This window comes from Oncorhynchus keta, chromosome 23 (genome assembly GCF_023373465.1).
Source record: "Oncorhynchus keta strain PuntledgeMale-10-30-2019 chromosome 23, Oket_V2, whole genome shotgun sequence".
NCBI lineage: Eukaryota > Metazoa > Chordata > Actinopteri > Salmoniformes > Salmonidae > Oncorhynchus > Oncorhynchus keta.
In genome coordinates this window covers 48,624,984-48,647,426 of record NC_068443.1, presented here as the reverse complement: position 1 = coordinate 48,647,426, position 22,443 = coordinate 48,624,984, and the positions used below count along the sequence as shown (strand labels likewise).

The 22,443-nt window shown below is 42.5% G+C and overlaps 1 protein-coding gene across 1 annotated transcript in view; it reads right to left on the bottom strand.

Annotated features, from left to right (window-relative positions):
* The window catches only part of klhl18 (kelch-like family member 18), a 54,580-nt gene that overhangs the window by 12,411 nt on the left and 19,726 nt on the right, over positions 1 to 22,443 (bottom strand). The window contains exons 4-6 of the mRNA XM_035800584.2: positions 14,639 to 14,837; positions 9,873 to 10,033; positions 3,058 to 3,194 (exon numbers count right to left, since the gene is read on the bottom strand). Coding sequence (XP_035656477.1) covers positions 3,058 to 3,194; positions 9,873 to 10,033; positions 14,639 to 14,837 — 497 coding nt within the window. The remainder of the gene's footprint in view (positions 1 to 3,057; positions 3,195 to 9,872; positions 10,034 to 14,638; positions 14,838 to 22,443) is intronic.

The following is a 22,443-nucleotide window of genomic DNA, read 5'->3' as shown; positions in this document are numbered from 1 at the left end:
AAGTAGAAATTGTGCACCAACATTACATTTTAAAAGACTTTCAAAGTTCACCAGTAAACAAAGTTTTTGTAACTTAAGGATTTTATGTTATTTATAAGAAGACATCTAGTAGCCCTTTTGAATACCTTAGATTATCAGAGATGTCTGTAATTATCTAATCTAGTAGCCCTTAGATTATCACAGATGTCTTATCTCTGGCCCTCTGTGTGGCCTTAACACATGTAAAATATATATATTTTTAAATAAAAAATAGAATGACAGCTGTAAAACATGATCCTAAATATAAACCAACTTAGCGAATACCACAGATGTTTAATATGAGGGTTTCAGCTTGAAATATCTTTTATACACACATGTTTTTACTATGTATTTCTTGTACATTTTTTGGAACCAAACTGGTGGTAGTTGTGAAAAAAGTCTATAGTCGGAAGAGTTTATTGAAAAAGAATGCCAATGTTGATTTTCTCTCTCCATTAACTTAGCCTATTTTCTCTTTAACCATACAGTCAATCCACTAGAAAGTCATGGACAATATAACACACATACATAGAGTCGGAAGTTTACATACACTTAGGTCGGAGTCATTAAACCTCGTTTTTCAACCACTCCACAAATGTATTGTTAAACTATAGTTTTGGCAAGTCGGTTATGACATCTACTTTGTGCATGACAAGTCATTTTTCAAACAATTATATCACAATTCCAGTGGGTCAGAAGTTTACATACACTAAGTTCACTGACTTTAAACAGCTTGGAAAATCCAGAAAATTATGTCACGGCTTTAGAAGCTTCTGATAGGCTAATTGACATAATTTGAGTCAATTGGAGGTGTACCTGTGGATGCATTTCAAGGCCTACCTTCAAACTCAGTGCCTCTTTGCTTGGCATCATGGGAAAATCAAAAGAAATCAGCCAAGACATCAAAAAAAAAAATTGGAGAACTCCACAAGTCTGGTTCATCCTTGGGAGCAATGAAGGTACCACGTTCATCCGTACAAACAATAGTACGTAAGTATAAACACCATGGGACCACGCAGCCATCATACCGCTCAGGAAGGAGACACGTTCTGTCTCCTAGAGATGAGCGTACTTTAGTGCGAAAAGTGCAAATTATTCCCAGAACAACAGCAAAGGACCTTGTGAAGATGCTGGAGGAAACAGGTACAAAAGTATCTATATCTACAGTAAAACGAGACCTATATCGACATAACCTGAAAGGCCGCTCAGCAAGGAAGACGCCACTGCTCCAAAACCGCCATCAAAAAGCCAGACTACAGTTTGCAACTGCACATGGGGACAAAGATTGTACTGTTCGGAGAAATGTCCTCTGATGAAACAAAAATAGAACTGTTTGGCCATAATGAACATCGTTATGTTTGGAAGAAAAAGGGGAAGCTTGCAAGCTGAAGAACACCATCGCAACCGTGAATCACAGGGGTAGAATGTATGCACACATGACTGTAAGTCGCTTTGGATAAAAGCGTCTGCTAAATGGCATATATTATTATTATTATATTATCATGTTGTGGGGGTGCTTTGCTGCAGGAGGGACTGGTGCACTTCACAAAATAGATGGCATCATGAGGAAGGGAAATTATGTGGATATATTGTAGTAACATCTCAAGACATCAGTCAGGAAGTTAAAGCTTGGTTGCAAATGGGTCTTCAAAATGGACAATGACCCCAAGCATACTTCCAAAGTTGTGCCAAAATTGCTTAAGGACACCAAAGTCAAGGTATTGGAGTGGGCATCACAAGGCCCTGACCTCAATCCTATAGAAAATGTGTGGGCAGAACTGAAAAAGCGTGTGCGAGCAAGGAGGCCTATAAACCTGACTCAGTTACACCGGCTCTGTCAGGAGGAATGGGCCAAAACTCACCCAACTTATTGTGGGAAGCTTGTGGAAGGCTACCCGAAACATTTGACCCAAGTTAAACAGTTTAAAAGGCAATGCTACCAAATATTAATTGAGTGTATGTAAACCTCTGTCCCACTGGGAATGTAATGAAAGAAATAAAAGCTGAAATAAATAAGAAGTTTACATAACCTTAAGGTTATATATATATATCTATCTATCCTAACCCTAAGGATATATATATTAATATATATATATATATTAATATATATATTAATATTAATATATATATATTAATATTAATATATACATATATATACTTAGGGTTAGGATAGAGATATATATCTAAGGATAGATAGATAGATATATATCCTTAGGATAGAGATATCTATATATCTATATCTCTATCCTATCTATCTATCCTTAGGATAGAGATATATCTATCCATCTAAGGATATAGATATAGATATCTCTATCCTAAGGAGATATATATCTATCTATCTATCTATCCATCTAAGAATAGAGATATAGATATATATCCTTAGGATAGAGATATCTATATCTATATATATCTATCTATATCTATATATATATATCTATCTATCTATCTATCTATATATCTATATCTATGTATATCTATATCTATATATCTATATATATATCTATATCTATGTTTGTTTTCCTCAGACATTGCACAGGCGTTAGAACAGCAGAATATGGCAGTGGCAGTGTTTCCGCGGATTAGATCTTTACATCTCATTAAGGTATTTAAGGACATCTCACAGACCCTCTGGCAATTTCATTGTAAAAGAGTAAATTCACAATTTTTTTTAACCTCATTATCTCCAGCACCACACCATAAAAGGCACATTTATACTTTCCGTAATTAAATAGATTAAAAGAAAAAGGTCCTTTGAAAGTGCCAGCTGATGTCATCAAAAAACACAGTCACCTTCAACATCTGCAATGAGTTTCCGGCAAAACTGCAAATTTCGTTGTCGGAGAAAATCACTGTTGAAAAAAAAAAAGGGTGGCACTTCCTTAGGACCTTTTTAAGTAGAGAATGGAGAAACGATTGTGTTCGCATATGTTGACACTGATATTGTGCTGGAGATACTGGATATGAGGTGGAAAAAGTTGTGGATGTGTACCAACATTTTTTAAACTATTGGGACAAATAGAGGCGATGTTAAAAGGGTACCTGCACTATTTAGTCCACCGACCGCATATATTAGCCCTGCGATTGAAGTACAGCATCTTTGTCGAGTCTTAAAAGCGGGCAGGTGAGGACGGCGCTCTGGCATGAGGTGGAAATCCTTCGCTTCATCAACAAGATCCCTGTTGGAAGGAACACACAACTCAAAAGGTTGGCAACGTATGACAGTAATATTACATGATAGCTACTTGGCCTCCAAAAGTAGCAGATATATACACATTTATCCAAACATAGATGAACTATTTCGCAATAACCATTTTAGATACAGATGCCAGATATACAGTTGTGGCCAAATATATTGGCACCCTTGCACTTACCTTAAATATTTCACAATTTCTTCTAAAAAACTGTCTCCACACCTAGTTATTGGATGTTCAAAAGTTTATAATTTTAGTATATGGTTGCACAGCTTTTAGCCAAGATAACTACCGACAAATGCTTCTTGTAGCCAATTACGATGTGGGCCCTATTACTGGCAATAAGGGGGCCCATGTCGTTTGACCTTCTCAAGTTGGTTGTGTTGGTGGACTGTGAGACCTGGGTGCCAGACCAGAGCGCTGTACTCGAGCACGGGTTGGAGAAAGTCTCGAGCCTTCGGTAATGTCAGAGATGTGCAAGTCCCATTTTAGGTTGGCTTGGAATGTCACGCCAAGTGCTTTGGAGCTGGACACCACCTGAAGTGTGTGGCCGGAGAACCAATCAGAAGGAAGAGGGGTCATGCTGTGGCAGTACATACAGTAGGCCTATGCTATGCTTATTGGAAAAATGACTTAAAAGACATACCATGACCTCTCTGCTTTTGAGTATCCTTTTTGCTTTTGGTAATGTTCTGTCGCATGCAGTGAGTGGGCTTCTCAGGTTTAGAATCGGGGGTTCAGTCTCATGAGCCGTCTGTCGAAGCATGACTTGTTGCAGAAAGTAACATTTAAAACAGGCTAGAGTCTACTTTCATTTAATTACATTTTTTGTATCGGGTGTATTTATAGACGGCCTGTATGAGTCCGGAAAAATATATCCGTTAATTTTGTATTTTTACTCCGCCTATAAATTGCACGTGGCACACTCGTCTACAGTGTGCAGTTGGTACTAACATCTCTATTTACTTCACAACTTTGGAAGTCACTTTTACTGAAGCTTTACTGGACTTTCTAACTTTAAGAAAGGCTAGCATGCCTTGTTTTTAGCCAAATGGCTAATGGCAATTGCCAAATGGCTACCAACAGCCAACCATTGAATCTCCACTGCAGCCTCTGTGAAATGTTACCTGAACTATAGGATGAGGTGGAAAACCGAAATCACCTGGGGCAGGGATTTGTCTGTAAAAAAGTGCTTTGTGTGACCGGATGATCAAAATCAAAATCCATTTTTTTTTAATATATATAGCCCTTCGTACATCAGCTGATATCTCAAAGTGCTGTACAGAAACCCAGCCTAAAACCCCAAACAGCAAGCAATGCAGGTGTAGAAGCACAGTGGCTAGGAAAAACTCCCTAGAAAGGCCAAAATCTAGGAAGAAACCTAGAGAGGAACCAGGCTGTGGGGTGACCAGTCCTCGTCTGGCTGTGCCGGGTAGAGATTATAACAGAACATGGCCAAGATGTTCAAATGTTCATAAATTACCAGCATGGTCCAATAATAATAAGGCAGAACAGTTGAAACTGGAGCAGCAGCACAGCCAGGTGGACTGGGGACATGATGGATGACATCGTGGAGCTAAAGCAAAAGGAGAGCCTCGTCACCAAGTTCACTGATGTTGCCACAGCCCACCAAGTTCACAGCACATCTTGGTGCTAAATCTCTCTATCGGCCATAGGAGAGGCAAGCTGGGAGATACCGACCGGTTCCACTCCTTGGTGCTTTCCTGGAGTGAAAATCCATGACATTCTAGTGATGCTTCCCACAATCAAGCAGCAGCTACCTAAGGCTGACTCTCTGGTAATACATGTGGGTTCGATTGACATTAACCTCTTGGCACACAGATCTCTTTCGCGGGATCATTTTCGTCAACATCCGGTGCTGCACTTTATATTGATCAGTCGAAAGCATTTGATATGGTTGATCATGCACTCCTGCTGTGGAGGCAATCTGAAATTGGTCTAAACCAGGCAGCCTTTCGGCTGGTTGAAAAACTACCTGCACAACAGAAGTCAAAGTATGGCTGCTGATGGAGCTCAGTCTAATGTTATTAACATAACAAAAAGGAGCCTGCCTTGCACTGCTTGTATAAACTGCTAAAACCAAAGCCAACCTATTCTGTTGGCTTTCACTACACAGCAGCAGAAATTGGTTTGGCCTGACGAGGCAGCTTGTACACAACCCAAAGCCCGTTTGGTCTCATGAGACTAATCTATCACCAGAAAGACAAAAGGCCAGGGGAAAGGACTAACAAATCAACTCCTAAATCTCCAGAAACAAAAAATGGTGGATGGTTGGCCATGGGACTAGCAACCCCATCCCGTAAAAACTTTGTGCTACAAGAACAGCGACAAATGTCAATTCTACAGGTGGATGCGAGGATCTCCCAGAGTCCCAGACTTGTATGACCACCATCAGTGAAAGCCTACGGGAATCTGGTGACATGAAGACAGGAGCTGAAGACACTTTACACCAAAAACAAACTGCCTGTTGGCTCATTGAATGTTCAAACAATGTTTGAGTGTAAAATCAGGTTACCAACAAAATGAGGAGATCCCAAGCTACAGATCCTGGGGGTGAGGGAAGCCAGTTGGGACTAGCTCTGGAGCCATGAGAACCAGCGCTGGAGAAACGGTACTACACTCTGGACGGCAGGACAGACAACATCGTCAAGGTCTCACCCTCATCCAACAGAATGGTGTTGAGAAAACCCTGATGGAATGGAAACCAATCAGCAGCAGAATGATAAAAGCCAGCCGCGACGGACAACATATGAAATAATAATAATAATAATAATAATAATAATCCAATGTTATGCTCTCACAAATGATGAAGATGAAGATGAAGAAAAATACCTGTTCTATAACACCCTCCAATCTGACAGAGACCTGAATTCTTCTCTGGAACATCATTGAGCAATGTAAACTGGCAACAAAAACTCTACATCAACTGTATTGACTGCCAGAAGACTTTTGACAGCATCCTATGGAAGATCTTAGGAATTTATGGAATCCCCACATGTTATCATAAAACAGTTCTACAGCAACTTTTCATGCACTGTGGGAACGAGCAACATGAGCTTTGCTGTGATGTCTGGAGTTTGACACGGTTGTGTGATGTCAGCCGTACTTCTTCAACCTGGCAATAGACTGGGTCATGCAGCGAACAACAGAAGACCAGGTAAGAGTGACAACTGTGATTTAAAATAAAATAAAATAAATTTTAAAAAAATGATCTAGGCAAGTCAGTTAAGAACAAATTCTTATTTACAATGACGGCCTACCCCGGCCAAACCACTTTGAGCCAGGATAGATTGACATGTATATCATTAATATTATCTTTCTGTGTACATCCAAGGACCCGCCGTGCTGCCCTGTTCTGAGACAATTGCAATTTTCCTAAGTCCTTTTTTGTGGCACCTGACCACACGACTGAACAGAAGTCAAGGTTGGACAAAACTAGGGCCTGCAGGACCTGCCTTGTTGATAGTGTTGTTAAGAAAGCAGAGCAGTGCTTTATTATAGACACACTTCTTCCCATTTTAGCTACTGGATCAACATGTTTTGACCATGACAGTTTACAATATAGGGTTACTCCAAGCAGTTTAGTCACCTCAACTTGCTCAATTTCCACATTATTCATTACGAGATATAGTTGAGGTTTAGGGCTTAGTGAGTGTTTAGTTCCAAATACAATGCTTTTAGTTTTAGAAATATTTAGGGCTAACTTATTCCTTGCCACCCACTAACTGCAGCTCTTTGTTGAGTGTTGCAGTCATTTCAGTCGCTGTAGTAGCTGATGCGTATAGTGTTGAGTCATCCACATACATAGAAACTCTGGCTTTACTCAGTCAGTGGCATGTCGTTAGTAAAAACTGAAAAAAGCAAGGGGCCTAAACAGCTACCCCAGGGAATTCTTGATTCTAAATGGATTATACTTGAGAGGCTTCTTGGAACTCTGGGGGCGGTATTTCATTATTGGATACAAAAACGTTCCCGTTTTAAGCGCAATATTTTGTCACGAAAAGATGTTCGACTATGCATATAATTGACAGCTTTGGAAATAAAACACTCTGACGTTTCCAAAACTGCAAAGATATTGTCTGTGAGTGCCACAGAACTGATGCTACAGGCGAAACCAAGATGGAATTTCAAACAGGAAGTGCCCCAGATTTTGAAGGCGCTGTGTTTCAATGACTCCTTATATGGCTGTGAATGGGCCACGAATGAGCTTACACTTTCCGTCGTATCCCCAAGGTGTCTGCAGCATTGTGACGTATTTGTAGGCATACTCTTACACAAATGCTTGTGTAGCTATGGTTGAAAAGCATATTTTGAAAATCGGAGATGACAGTGTTTTTAACAAAAGGCTAAGCTTGTGAGTGAATATATTTTTCATTTAATTTGCGATTTTCATGAATAGTTAACGTTGCGTTATGGTAATGAGCTTGAGGCTATGATTACACTCCCGGATACGGGATTGCTCGTCGCAAGAAGTTAAAGAACTCCCTATGTGCATCTGTTGTAGGTCGGAAGTCTTCCAGCAGGACAACGACCCCAAACATCAAAAGCAACCTGGAATGGTTCGAGAAGAAAACTCTGGAATGGCCAGTGAAGAGTCGAGATCTGAATCACATCCATAACTATGGCAAGAGCTGGAAACAGCCGTTGGTGGAAGGCACCCCGCAAACATTGAAGTATTAGAGCATTGTGCTACTAAAGAGTGGGCCAAATTGCCAGTTAGAAAGTGTTGCAAATTATTTTGTCTGCAGTTATCTTGGCCAAAGGCTGTGCAAACAAGTACTAGCTCCGGGGTGCCAATCATTTTGTCCATTTGTTTTTATTAAAGTAGACCTAAAAAAAATTGGTTCTGCTAGTACAGTGCCTTCAGAAGGTATTCATACCCCTCGACTTATTTCACATTTTGTGCTACAGCCTGAATAAAAAGTTTGAAATATATTTTTGTCTCACCCATCTACACACAATACCCCATAACGACAAAGTGAAAACATGTTTTTAGAAATTGTTGCAAATGTATTTAAAATGAAACACAGAAATATCTCATTTAAATAAGTATTTGAACCCCTGAGTCAATACACCCGGCACAGCCAGAAGAGGACTGGCCACCCCACATAGCCTGGTTCCTATCTAGGTTTCTTCCTAAGTTTTGGCCTTTCTTGGGAGTTTTTCCTAGCCACCGTGCTTCTACACCTGCATTGCTTGCCGTTTGGGGTTTTAGGCTGGGTTTCTGTACAGCACTTTGAGATATAAGCTGATGTACGAAGGGCCTGTATAAATACATTTACCTGTGAGTCTAAGAGCTTTGCACACCTGGATTGTACAATATCTATTATACATTTTGTTTTAATTCTTCAAGCTCTGTCAAGGTGGTTGTTGATCATTGCGAGACAACCCTTTTCAAGTCTTGCCATACATTTTCAAGTAAATTTAAGTCAAAACTGTAACTTGGCCACTCAGGAACATTCATGTCTTCTTGGTAAGCAACTCCAGTGAAGATTTGGCCTTGTGTCTTCGGTTATTGTCCTGCTAAAAGGTGAATTCATCTCCTAGTGTCTGGTGGAAAGCAGACAACCAGGTTTCCTCTAGGATTTTGCCTTTGCTTAGCTCCATTCCATTTCTTTTCTAGTCTTACTCCCCAGTCCTTAACGATTACAAGCATACCCATAACATGATGAGATATGCCACTATGCTTGAAAATATGGAGAGTGGTACTCAGTTATGTGTTGTATCAGATTTGCTCCAGACACAAGACTTTGGACAAAAAGTTAATTGTTTTGCCACATTTATTTGCATTATTACTTTAGTGCCTTGTTGCAAACAAGCATGTTTTCGAATATTTGTATTCTGTACAGGCTTCCTTCTTTTCACTCTGTCATTTAGGTTAGTAATTGTGGAGTAACTACAATGTTGTTGATCCATCTTCAGTTTTCTCCTATCACAGCCATTCAACTCTAACTGTTTGAAAGTCACCTTTGGCCTCATGTTGAAATCACTGAGCAGTTTCCTTCCTCTCCGGCAACTGAGTTAGGAAGGACGCCTGTATCTTTGTAGTGACTGGGTGTATTGATACTCCATCCAAAGTACTTACCATGCTCAAAGGGATGTTCAATGTCTGCTTTTTCTTTTTTTCTTTTTACATTTACCTATCAACCTATCGATGGCCCTTTTTCGAGGGACTGGAAACCTCCCTTGTCTTTGTGGTTGAATCTGTGTCTGAAATTCACTACTCGACTGATGGACATTACAGATAATTGTTTGTGTGGGGTACAGAGATTAAGTAGTCATTCAGAAAGTATATTAAACACTATTATTGCACACAGAGTGAGTCCATGCAACATATTACGTGACTTGTTAAGCAAATGTTTACTCCTGAACTTATTTAAGCTTACCATAAGAAAGGGTTTGAATACTTAATGACTCAAGACATTTCAACTTTTCATTTTATAATAATTTGTAAACATTTCGAAAAACAATTCCACTTTGACATTATGGGGTATTGTTTATAGGCCAGGGACATTTTTTCTCTCCCAATTGAATCCATTTCAAAATGTGGAAATGTCAAGAGGTGTGAATACTTTCTGAAGCAACCATACATTAAAACATGAAAGATAATGAAAATAGATGCAACAAACAAGAGTCAGTCACCTGCATTTGTGGCAAAAGCGCACCAGTTCATCCTGTTGAACGCGGTCTGCCAAGAACTGGGGTCGACAAAGGGGCAGACGGGTCTTGGAGAGTAACTCAGGGAGCCGAGGTTCCCGCTCCTCACGTTCATGCCGCACCCACGCCAGAACTGCTTCAAACACCTAGAATGAGGGGACACAGAATGTCAGAGGGATTAGGAGAAAGCTTAGGAATTCAAATCCAGCCATGTTAGACGTTGTTTACCACAGCACAGTTTTATCACAGGCGAACGATTTTGAATTCATCACTGCATTCTCTATCAGAAAGTGGGCTGGCCCTCATTGATATCGCGTAGGTCAAAACATTGGTCTGATCATTTATAAAGCTCTTGCGCAAAAACTCCTGCATTACCTTAAATCATTACTAACCTATACAAGTACGAGATACCATACCCGCTCACAGGGATGGCTTTTTGTTTCTTTGCATATCACTTTTGGAACAATCTTCAGAATACCCTACAGTTCGATGCATTGGTGCCTTTCGGGCAGTTCAGAGACTTAGTCGAAATCCTCTTTTGAGAGGAATGTGCATGTTTTTTCACAAGGTTTTTGCATTTTGGAGTTTCCTGTGCTCCCGCCTTGAAGGATCTAACTTTAAATTAGTAATTGTTGCTGGTCTTGTGATGCAGGGCTCCATTGCAAAAGAGACCTTTGTCTCAATGGGACTCCCTTAAATAAAAGGTTACAGTGGGGCAAAAAAGTATTTTGCCACTGCCGAGAAGCATTCATCCCACTAAACCCAAACCAGATGGGATGGCGTATCACCGCAGAATGCTGTGGAAGCCATGCTGGTAAAGTGGGTCTTGGAACTCTAAATAAATCACTGACCGTGTCACCAGCAAAGCACCCCAACACCACTTCCTCCATGCTTAACGTGGGGAACCACACATTCGGATCTCATCCGTCCACCTACTCTGCGTCTCACAAAGACACGGCAGTTGGAACAAAAAATCTCAAAAGGACATATTTCCATGAAGGCCTGAGACACACAGTCTCCTCTGAACAGTTGATGTTGAGATGTGTCCGTCACAAACTCTGAAGCATTTATTTGGGCTACAATTTCTGAGGCTGGTAACTCGATTGAACTTACCCTCTGCAGCAAAGGTAACTCTGGGTCTTCCTTTCCTGTGGCGGTGCTCATGAGAGACATCATAGCGCTTGATCAAAACGCTTGATCGTTTTTGCAACTGCACTTGAAACTTTCAAAGACCTTGACATTTTACAGATTGACTGGCCTTCATGTCTTAAAATAATGGACTGTCATTTAATTTTGCTTATTTGAGCTGGCCTTCTACCAAAAGGGGCTATATTCTGTTTCTTGTCACAACACAACTTATTGGCTCAAACACATTAAACAGTAAAGAAATTCCACAAATTAACTTTTAACAAGGCACACCTGTTAATTTAAATGCAGTCCAGATGACTACCTTATGAAGCTGCTTGAGAGAATGCCAAGAGTGTGCAAAGCTGTCAAAGGCAAATGGTGGCTACTTTGAAGAACCTCAAATAAAAAAATATTGATATTTGACACTTTTTTTTGGTTACTACATGATTATTTCATAGTTTTGATGTCTTCACTATTATTCTACAATGTAGAAAATAGTCCAAATAAAGAAAAATCCTTGAATGAGTAGGTGTGTCCAAACTTTTGACTGGTACTGTAGGTGTGGGAGACGTAGAATACCCGGGATCGAGTTTGGAGGCAGCGCGTCTGATCAGTTTGAAGAAGGGGAGATCAGCCATTGACTCCTGCCCTCCCTTCTCAGTTTGGCTGGGCAGCATAAGCCGAGCAGAGGAGATGAACTCTTCCTCAGGGGTATAATACCTCCCATGGTCAGAGAGGGCGCTGCCTGATGCAGCAAGAGACATGCCGTCATCCTCACTTCGTGATTCATCTTTAAGGTCCGCCCCCCCGGGACAGATAGGCGTCCTCCGAATATGCTGGGAGCTAGAGGTGAAGATGGCTGTCCCTCTTCTGAGATTTTGTTTGCAACGTCTTCCTCGAGCAAGAACGAGTCCTACCATGCTCTACACCGGGTCCCAGCTGAACGCAATGTGAATCAGACTGGGACACGAAATGGCCGCAACTGCAGGGGAAAGCCTTGCTAGGCTTCCGCTGCTTTCCCTCCCCCTGCCATGACGGCTAGCTACTCCACACTGCTACTCAACGGGGAGGCAGGGCGAGATACGGGGTGACGCTAGCTGGAAGCCAGGTAATCAGACATAGGTCAGGTAAGCAGAAATAGCTTAAGCTACATTATTTCTCTCATTACCGCGTCCCCTATTTGAAGAATGGTCGAATGACCGCAGCAGCAGGGTTTGTGACGTTATGGGAATATTTTGGGAAAAGTGAGAGAAAACCGCTCCGACTTTGTTTGAATGGATTTGTGCATCGCAATAGAAACTGTTTTTTTTTTTTTTTTAAATGCAGAAAAGTCAACAGACAAGGTAGACACTGACTCCATTAATGTGCCAATCCAAAAAATGTGACAGATCCTCTCCGATCTGGCATTTCATAATTTGTTGATTAATATTTAAGTAATAACCTGAATAATAATAATGAAATGCTATGATAAAGAAGTGTAATGGTTTCAAATAGTTTTTATTAAGAAGCATATCCATGTAAACACGTGTACAAACAGAATTGTGATCGCCCCCGGTTATATATCAAGTTATCGCATTGGGACAAGTAGACTAGAGGATATTCTAGGTTTCCTTTCCTCTCCCCCGGTTATATATCAAGTTATCGCATTGGGACAAGTAGACCACAGGATATTCTAGGTTTCCTTTCCTCTCCCCCGGTTATATATCAAGTTATCGCATTGGGACAAGTAGACTACAGGATATTCTAGGTTTCCTTTTCTCTCCCCCGGTTATATATCAAGTTATCGCATTGGGACAAGTAGACCACAGGATATTCTAGGTTTCCTTTCCTCTCCCCCGGTTATATATCAAGTTATCGCATTGGGACAAGTAGACCACAGGATATCCTAGGTTTCCTTTCCTCTCCCCTGGTTATATATCAAGTTATCGCATTGGGACAAGTAGACTACAGGATATTCTAGGTTTCCTTTACTAGGATGTTGGGGCTTGCCAGACAGTGATGATAAATTGAGTGACTTGTCTTGTCAGTCAGTCAGTGCAGCCTGCCGAATCGCATCGCTGAGAAAGCCATTCATTTGGCTCCCTAATTTACAGAGGCTACTGGTAGGCCTAGGCTTATTGATGCTTATCTGCAGATAAACTATACAAAAAATCTATGAAGATGGCGAATCATCACTGCAAGAACAATAGGTTATGAGAGCCTCATTCTGGTCCAAAAATGATCATTAGGGCCATCACAGAATCCAGGCATTAACATCGCATTCAACAATATTCAAAAAATGTATTGATCTTAGCAGGGAATCAACTAAATGTGTGTGTGCCTCCTCCACTTATTGGGTAATGCTGTAATGAATTAGTTGTACTCTTGGATTGAGCAGACCTTCCCGTACAATTCTGATAACTCCATGAAGGACATAACTCTACCATTCTAATGTACAATATAATTTAGGAATAAAATACATTTTCAAACACCTTTCCCATAAATACAGATTGAGATTGAGATTTACCCGGACATTATTTCCAGACGTACCCCTATAGAATACACATCGCCTCGTGATCAATTTGAACGCTTATTAACATTTACTAATACCTAAAGTTGCATTACAAAAGTATTTCGAAGTGTTTTGTGAAAGTTTATCGTCGACTTTTTTAATTTAAAAAAATGACGTTACAAGACGCAATTTTTTTCCGTTTATCACACAGTCTTCATAGATCGATATCTAGGCTATATATGGACCGATTTAATCGAAAAAAAAGACCCAATAGTGATTATGGGACATCTAGGAGTGCCAACAAAGAAGATGGTCAAAGGTAATGAATGTTTTATATTTTATTTGTGCGGTTTGTGTAGTGCCGACTATGCTAATTATTTTGTTTACGTCCCCTGCGGGTCTTTTGGGGTGTTACATGCTATCAGATAATAGCTTCTCATGCTTTCGCCGAAAAGCATTTTAAAAATCTGACTTGTTGCCTGGATTCACAACGAGTGTAGCTTTAATTCAATACCCTGCATGTGTATTTTAATGAACGTTTGAGTTTTAACTAGTACTATTAGCATTTAGCGTAGCGCATTTGCATTTCCAGATGTCACGCCTGCGTGTCAGGTAGGAGCAAGAGGTTAAGTGTTCCCTTTATTTTTTTGAGCAGTAGATAGATAGATAGATAGATAGATAGATAGATAGATAGATAGATAGATAGATAGATAGATAGATAGATATTTTTTGCCAAAAATTTGCCAAAAAAATCTAAAAACGTGTTTTTGCTTAGTCATTATGGGGTATGGTGTTTAGATTGCTGAGAAAAAAAAGTATATTTAATCAGTTTTAGAATAAGGCTGTAAAGTAACAATGTGGAAAAAGTCAAGGGGTCTGAATACGTTCTGAAGGCACTGTATACAGATTTCGAGTGATAAAAATGTTCAAGTGTTGCTCACAAAAGTCAAAATGAAGGAAAATTCATCATGGCAAATATTCTTGAGAAGTTGGAGAAATTATTTTTCAAATGTGTGACCATCTCAAAACAGGGTGCGGGGTTTGAGCTTTCCAAATTTGAAAACAAAGACCCTTGGTATAGCGTAACCATGTTTCACTGCTTGAACCCCTAACGACAATAAAAGCCACAGACCTGCTCCTCCGCTTTGATGTTGAGTTCGTCACAACCCACCAGCTCCAGTACTTCCTCTGGCCTGAGACTGAGGAACTCCTCAGACACGGACACCTCCACAAAGTGCTGGTGGACAAAACTGTTGGCCGCGTCGTACAGTGTTGTGCACATCATGGTCTCTGCAAACTGTCGCACGCCCAGACAGTTCTTAGGGTGAAGTCTGGGGTGAAATAGAGGTGGTGTGGGGGGGAGAAAAAAATAAATAAATAAAAGAGAAAGAGAGAGCAAAAGTTAAAATTAGTTATTCACAACTTCCAGTTACTTTTAAATTACATGGTTATTTTGCTCACGCAAAATGTCACCCTACGTGTGCAATGTTATAAAATAATTTGGCTTTAGCTCCAAGGACTTTAGGGAGTTTTATAAATGCTCCAGTGTTGAGAATATTATTGGCATATAAAGAGACAAAAGATTAACAAAAAAAAACTTTTTGATTTGCAGAAATGAGCAATCAAATGATTAAATTGTCAATGATTGACCACCCACAAGGTTTGGTGCTGCTAGTAATAGGGTTCTCCCCAGGGATGTTAAACAAGGTGGTGCTGCTAGTAATAGGGTTCTCCCCAGGAATGTTAAACAAGGTGGTGCTGCTAGTAATAGGGTTCTCCCCAGGAATGTTAAACAAGGGTTGGTGCTGCTAGTAATAGGGTTCTCCCCAGGAATGTTAAACAAGGTGGTGCTGCTAGTAATAGGGTTCTCCCCAGGAATGTTAAACAAGGTGGTGCTGCTCGTAATAGGGTTCTCCCCAGGAATGTTAAACAAGGGTTGGTGCTGCTAGTAATAGGGTTCTCCCCAGGAATGTTAAACAAGGTGGTGCTGCTAGTAATAGGGTTCTCCCCAGGGATGTTAAACAAGGTGGTGCTGCTAGTAATAGGGTTCTCCCCAGGAATGTTAAACAAGGTGGTGCTGCTAGTAATAGGGTTCTCCCCAGGGATGTTAAACAAGGTGGTGCTGCTAGTAATAGGGTTCTCCCCAGGAATGTTAAACAAGGGTTGGTGCTGCTAGTAATAGGGTTCTCCCCAGGAATGTTAAACAAGGGTTGGTGCTGCTAGTAATAGGGTTCTCCCCAGGAATGTTAAACAAGGTGGTGCTGCTAGTAATAGGGTTCTCCCCAGGAATGTTAAACAAGGTGGTGCTGCTAGTAATAGGGTTCTCCCCAGGAATGTTAAACAAGGTGGTGCTGCTAGTAATAGGGTTCTCCCCAGGAATGTTAAACAAGGTGGTGCTGCTAGTAATAGGGTTCTCCCCAGGAATGTTAAACAAGGTGGTGCTGCTAGTAATAGGGTTCTCCCCAGGAATGTTAAACAAGGTGGTGCTGCTAGTAATAGGGTTCTCCCCAGGAATGTTAAACAAGGTGGTGCTGCTAGTAATAGGGTTCTCCCCAGGAATGTTAAACAAGGTGGTGCTGCTAGTAATAGGGTTCTCCCCAGGAATGTTAAACAAGGTGGTGCTGCTAGTAATAGGGTTCTCCCCAGGAATGTTAAACAAGGTGGTGCTGCTAGTAATAGGGTTCTCCCCAGGAATGTTAAACAAGCTGGTGCTGCTAGTAATAGGGTTCTCCCCAGGAATGTTAAACAAGGTGGTGCTGCTAGTAATATGGTTCTCCCCAGGAATGTTAAACAAGGTGGTGCTGCTAGTAATAGGGTTCTCCCCAGGGATGTTAAACAAGGTGGTGCTGCTAGTAATAGGGTTCTCCCCAGGAATGTTAAACAAGCTGGTGCTGCTAGTAATAGGGTTCTCCCCAGGAATGTTAAACAAGGTGGTGCTGCTAGTAATAGGGTTCTCCCCAGGAATGTTAAACACGGTGGTGCTGCTAGTAATAGGGTTCTCCCCAGGAATGTTAAACAAGGTGGTGCTGCTAGTAATAGGGTTCTCCCCAGGAATGTTAAACAAGGTGGTGCTGCTAGTAATAGGGTTCTCCCCAGGAATGTTAAACAAGGTGGTGCTGCTAGTAATAGGGTTCTCCCTAGGAATGTTAAGCAAGGTGGTGCTGCTAGTAATAGGGTTCTCCCCAGGGATGTTAAACAAGGTGGTGCTGCTAGTAATAGGGTTCTCCCTAGGAATGTTAAACAAGCTGGTGCTGCTAGTAATAGGGTTCTCCCCAGGAATGTTAAACAAGGTGGTGCTGCTCGTAATAGGGTTCTCCCCAGGAATGTTAAACAAGGGTTGGTGCTGCTAGTAATAGGGTTCTCCCCAGGAATGTTAAACAAGGTGGTGCTGCTAGTAATAGGGTTCTCCCCAGGGATGTTAAACAAGGTGGTGCTGCTAGTAATAGGGTTCTCCCCAGGAATGTTAAACAAGGTGGTGCTGCTAGTAATAGGGTTCTCCCCAGGGATGTTAAACAAGGTGGTGCTGCTAGTAATAGGGTTCTCCCCAGGAATGTTAAACAAGGGTTGGTGCTGCTAGTAATAGGGTTCTCCCCAGGAATGTTAAACAAGGGTTGGTGCTGCTAGTAATAGGGTTCTCCCCAGGAATGTTAAACAAGGTGGTGCTGCTAGTAATAGGGTTCTCCCCAGGAATGTTAAACAAGGTGGTGCTGCTAGTAATAGGGTTCTCCCCAGGAATGTTAAACAAGGTGGTGCTGCTAGTAATAGGGTTCTCCCCAGGAATGTTAAACAAGGTGGTGCTGCTAGTAATAGGGTTCTCCCCAGGAATGTTAAACAAGGTGGTGCTGCTAGTAATAGGGTTCTCCCCAGGAATGTTAAACAAGGTGGTGCTGCTAGTAATAGGGTTCTCCCCAGGAATGTTAAACAAGGTGGTGCTGCTAGTAATAGGGTTCTCCCCAGGAATGTTAAACAAGGTGGTGCTGCTAGTAATAGGGTTCTCCCCAGGAATGTTAAACAAGGTGGTGCTGCTAGTAATAGGGTTCTCCCCAGGAATGTTAAACAAGGTGGTGCTGCTAGTAATAGGGTTCTCCCCAGGAATGTTAAACAAGGTGGTGCTGCTAGTAATAGGGTTCTCCCCAGGAATGTTAAACAAGCTGGTGCTGCTAGTAATAGGGTTCTCCCCAGGAATGTTAAACAAGGTGGTGCTGCTAGTAATAGGGTTCTCCCCAGGAATGTTAAACAAGGTGGTGCTGCTAGTAATATGGTTCTCCCCAGGAATGTTAAACAAGGTGGTGCTGCTAGTAATAGGGTTCTCCCCAGGGATGTTAAACAAGGTGGTGCTGCTAGTAATAGGGTTCTCCCCAGGAATGTTAAACAAGCTGGTGCTGCTAGTAATAGGGTTCTCCCCAGGAATGTTAAACAAGGTGGTGCTGCTAGTAATAGGGTTCTCCCCAGGAATGTTAAACACGGTGGTGCTGCTAGTAATAGGGTTCTCCCCAGGAATGTTAAACAAGGTGGTGCTGCTAGTAATAGGGTTCTCCCCAGGAATGTTAAACAAGGTGGTGCTGCTAGTAATAGGGTTCTCCCCAGGAATGTTAAACAAGGTGGTGCTGCTAGTAATAGGGTTCTCCCTAGGAATGTTAAGCAAGGTGGTGCTGCTAGTAATAGGGTTCTCCCCAGGGATGTTAAACAAGGTGGTGCTGCTAGTAATAGGGTTCTCCCTAGGAATGTTAAACAAGCTGGTGCTGCTAGTAATAGGGTTCTCCCCAGGGATGTTAAACAAGGTGGTGCTGCTAGTAATAGGGTTCTCCCTAGGAATGTTAAACAAGGTGGTGCTGCTAGTAATAGGGTTCTCCCCAGGGATGTTAAACAAGGTGGTGCTGCTAGTAATAGGGTTCTCCCCGGGGATGTTAAACAAGGTGGTGCTGCTAGTAATAGGGTTCTCCCCAGGAATGTTAAACAAGGTGGTGCTGCTAGTAATAGGGTTCTCCCCAGGGATGTTAAACAAGGTGGTGCTGCTAGTAATAGGGTTCTCCCCGGGGATGTTAAACAAGGTGGTGCTGCTAGTAATAGGGTTCTCCCTAGGAATGTTAAACAAGGTGGTGCTGCCGAGTACAGCACTGCCCCTCTTTGGACATAATTATTTATTACATTTGAAAATGTTTATTACAAAAATGATCTCAAAGTACATCAAAATGAGAAAAGTAACTGTCAGTGTCTGGCGTGGCCTCCAGCTGCATTAAGTACTGCAGTGCATCTCCTCCGCATGGACTTGCACCAGATTTTCCAGTTCTTGCTGTGAGATGTTACCCCCCTCTTCCACCAAAGCACCTGCTAGTTCCCGGACATTTCTGGGGCGGGGGGGAGACAGCCCCGATCAAACAGGCCCAGATGTGCTCAATGGGATTGAGTTCCGGGCTCTTCGCTGGCCATGGAAGAACACTGACATTCCTGTCTTGCAGGAAATCGTGCACGGAACAAGCAGGCTGGTGGCATTGTCATGCTGGAGGGTCATGTCAGGATGAGCCTGCAGGAAGGGTACCACACGAGGAAGGAGGATGTCTTCCCTGTAACGCACTGAGTTGAGATTGCCTGCAGTGACAACAAGCTCAGTCCGATGATGCTGTGACACCGCCCCAGACAACAACGGACCCTCCACCTCGATCCCGCTCCAGAGTACAGGCCTCGGTGTAACGCTCACTCCTTCAACGATCATCACCCCTGGTGAGACAAAACCGCGACTCGTCCGTGAACAGCACTTTCTGCCAGTCCTGTCTGGTCCAGCGAAGGTGAGTTTGTGCCCATAGGCGACGTTGTTGCCAGTGATGTCTGGTGAGGACCTGCCTTACAACAGGCCTACAAGCCCTATTGCGGACAGTCTGAGCACTGATGGAAGGGACTGTGCATTCCTGGTGTAACTCGGTAGTTGTTGTTGCCATCCTGTACCTGTCCCGTAGGTGTGATGTTCGGATGGACCGGTCCTGTGCAGGTGTTATACATGGTCTGCCATGGTGAGGACGATCAGCTGTCCGTCCTGTCTCCCTGTAGCGCTGTCTTAGGCGACTCACAATACGGACACTGCAATTTATCGCCCTGGCCACATCTGCAGTCCTCATGCCTCCTTGCAGCATGCCTATGGCACATTCACGTAGATGAGCAGGGACCCGTGGCATCTTTCTTTTGGTGTTTTTCCAGAGTCAGTAGAAAGGACTCTTTAATGTCCTAAGTTTTCATAACTGTGACCTTAATTGCACATACATACATACATACATACATACATACATACATACATACATACATACATACTGCTCAAAAAAATAAAGGGAACACTTAAACAACACAATGTAACTCCAAGTCAATCACACTTCTGTGAAATCAAACTGTCCACTTAGGAAGCAACACTGATTGACAATAATTTTCACATGCTGTTGTGCAAATGGAATAGACAACAGGTGGAAATTATAGGCAATTAGCAAGACACCCCCAATAAAGGAGTGGTTCTGCAGATGGTGACCACAGACCACTTCTCAGTTCCTATGCTTCCTGGCTGATGTTTTGGTCACTTTAGAATGCTGGTGGTACTTTCACTCTAGTGGTAGCATGAGACGGAGTTTACAACCCACACAAGTGGCTCAGGTTGTGCAGCTCATCCAGGATGGCACATCAATGCGAGCTGTGGCAAGGTTTGCTGTGTCTATCAGCGTAGTGTCCAGAGCATGGAGGCGCTACCAGGAGACAGGCCAGTACATCAGGAGACGTGGAGGAGGCCGTAGGAGGGCAACAACCCAGCAGCAGGACCGCTACCTCCGCCTTTGTGCAAGGAGGAGCAGGAGTAGAATGCCAGAGCCCTGCAAAATGACCTCCAGCACGCCACAAATGTACATGTGTCTGCTCAAACGGTCAGAAACAGACTCCATGAGGGTGGTATGAGGGCCCGACGTCATCAGGTGGGGGTTGTGCTTATAGTCCAACACCGTGCAGGACATTTGGCATTTGCCAGAGAACACCAAGATTGGCGAATTTGCCACTGGCGCCATGTGCTCTTCACAGATGAAAGCAGGTTCACACTGAGCACATGTGACAGTCTGGATACGCCGTGGAGAACGTTCTGCTGCCTGCAACATCCTCCAGCATCACCGGTTTGGCGGTGGGTCAGTCATGGTGTGGGGTGGCATTTCTTTGGGGGGCCGCACAGCCCTCCATGTGCTCGCCAGAGGTAGCCTGACTGCCATTAGGAACCGAGATGAGATCCTCAGACCCCTTGTGAGACCATATGCTGGTGCGGTTGGCCCTGGGTTCCTCCTAATGCAAGACAATGCTAGACCTCATGTGGCTGGAGTGTGTCAGCAGTTCCTGCAAGAGGAAGGCATTGATGCTATGGACTGGCCCGCCCGTTCCCCAGACCTAAATCCAATTGAGCACATCTGGGACATCATGTCTCGCTCCATCCACCAACGCCACGTTGCACCACAGACTGTCCAGGAATTGGCGGATGCTTTAGTCCAGGTCTGGGAGGAGATCCCTCAGGAGACCATCCGCCACCTCATCAGGAGCATGCCCAGGCGTTGTAGGGAGGTCATACAGGCACGTGGAGGACACACACACTACTGAGCCTCATTTTGACTTGTTTTAAGGACATTACATCGAAGTTGGATCAGCCTGTAGTGTGGTTTTCCACTTTAATTTTGAGTATGACTCCAAATCCAGACCTCCATGGGTTGATAAATTTGATTTCAATTGATCATTTGTGTGATTTTGTTGTCAGCACATTCAACTATGTAAAGAAAAAAGTATTGAAGAATATTTCATTCATTCAGATCTAGGATGTGTTATTTTAGTGTTCCCTTTATTTTTTGAGCAGTGCACACACACACACGAGTTGAATTTAGACACAAATACAATATTTTTTGTATTACAATTTGTAATAAGTATTGGAAGAAAATATGCAAATGACATGTGCCTTTACTGCCAATCCACTTTTCTGGACACTGGATGAAGTCAGTGGTGGGCTTTCAATTGGAAAAGACACTTCAGGACTATTCAGAGATTGATGATAAGCACGCTTTTCATCTTTCCATCTAAAAATAAAATACTGCATTTCAGCATATTTTTTCCCAAGAGTATCTTAGCTTGAACACATACTGAAGCAATTGTTGATATCTTGAAGAAGAAAGTCTGAAGAACAAGCACAACATGTGGTGAATGCACAAGCTTCTGAAGCTAAGATACTATGGATGTTATAATGCTGAAAAAGGATACTGACAATGAAAAGAGAGAAACCAATTATATAGTCCATATAAAACGTTGACAAAGGTTAGCGTTCCAGATTCAGTTTCAATGTATGGTGTATGTTTAAATAAAATATATATATTGTATTATTATTTTAAAAATGTAAACGTGTGGGAGACTAATCCGGACTGTTATAAGAAATCCCGCTATGCCCTTCGACGAACCATCAAACAAGCAAAGAGTCAATACAGGACTAAGATCAAATCCTACTACACTGGCTCCGACGCTCGTGGCAGAGTTTGCAAATTATCACGGATTACAAAGGTAATCACAGCCGCAACCTGCCCAGTGACGTGAGCCTACCAGATGAGCTGGCAAGTGTCTTCACTGACATTTTCAAACTCTCTTTGACCCAGTCTGTAATACCTACATGTTTCAAGCAGAACACCAAGGGAACAGATACTCCCTTTCCCACCTGGACAAGAGGAACACCTATGTGAGAATGCTGTTCATTGACTACAGCTCAGCATTCAACACCATAGTGCCCCCAAGCTCATAACTAAGCTAAGGACTCTGGGACTGAACACCTCTCTCTGTAACTGGTTCCTGGACTTCCTGATGGGCCGCCCCCTGGTGGTGAGTGTAGGTAACACATCCACCACGCTGACCAAGACGTGGGCCCCTCAGGATTGCATGCTGAGTCCCCCTCCT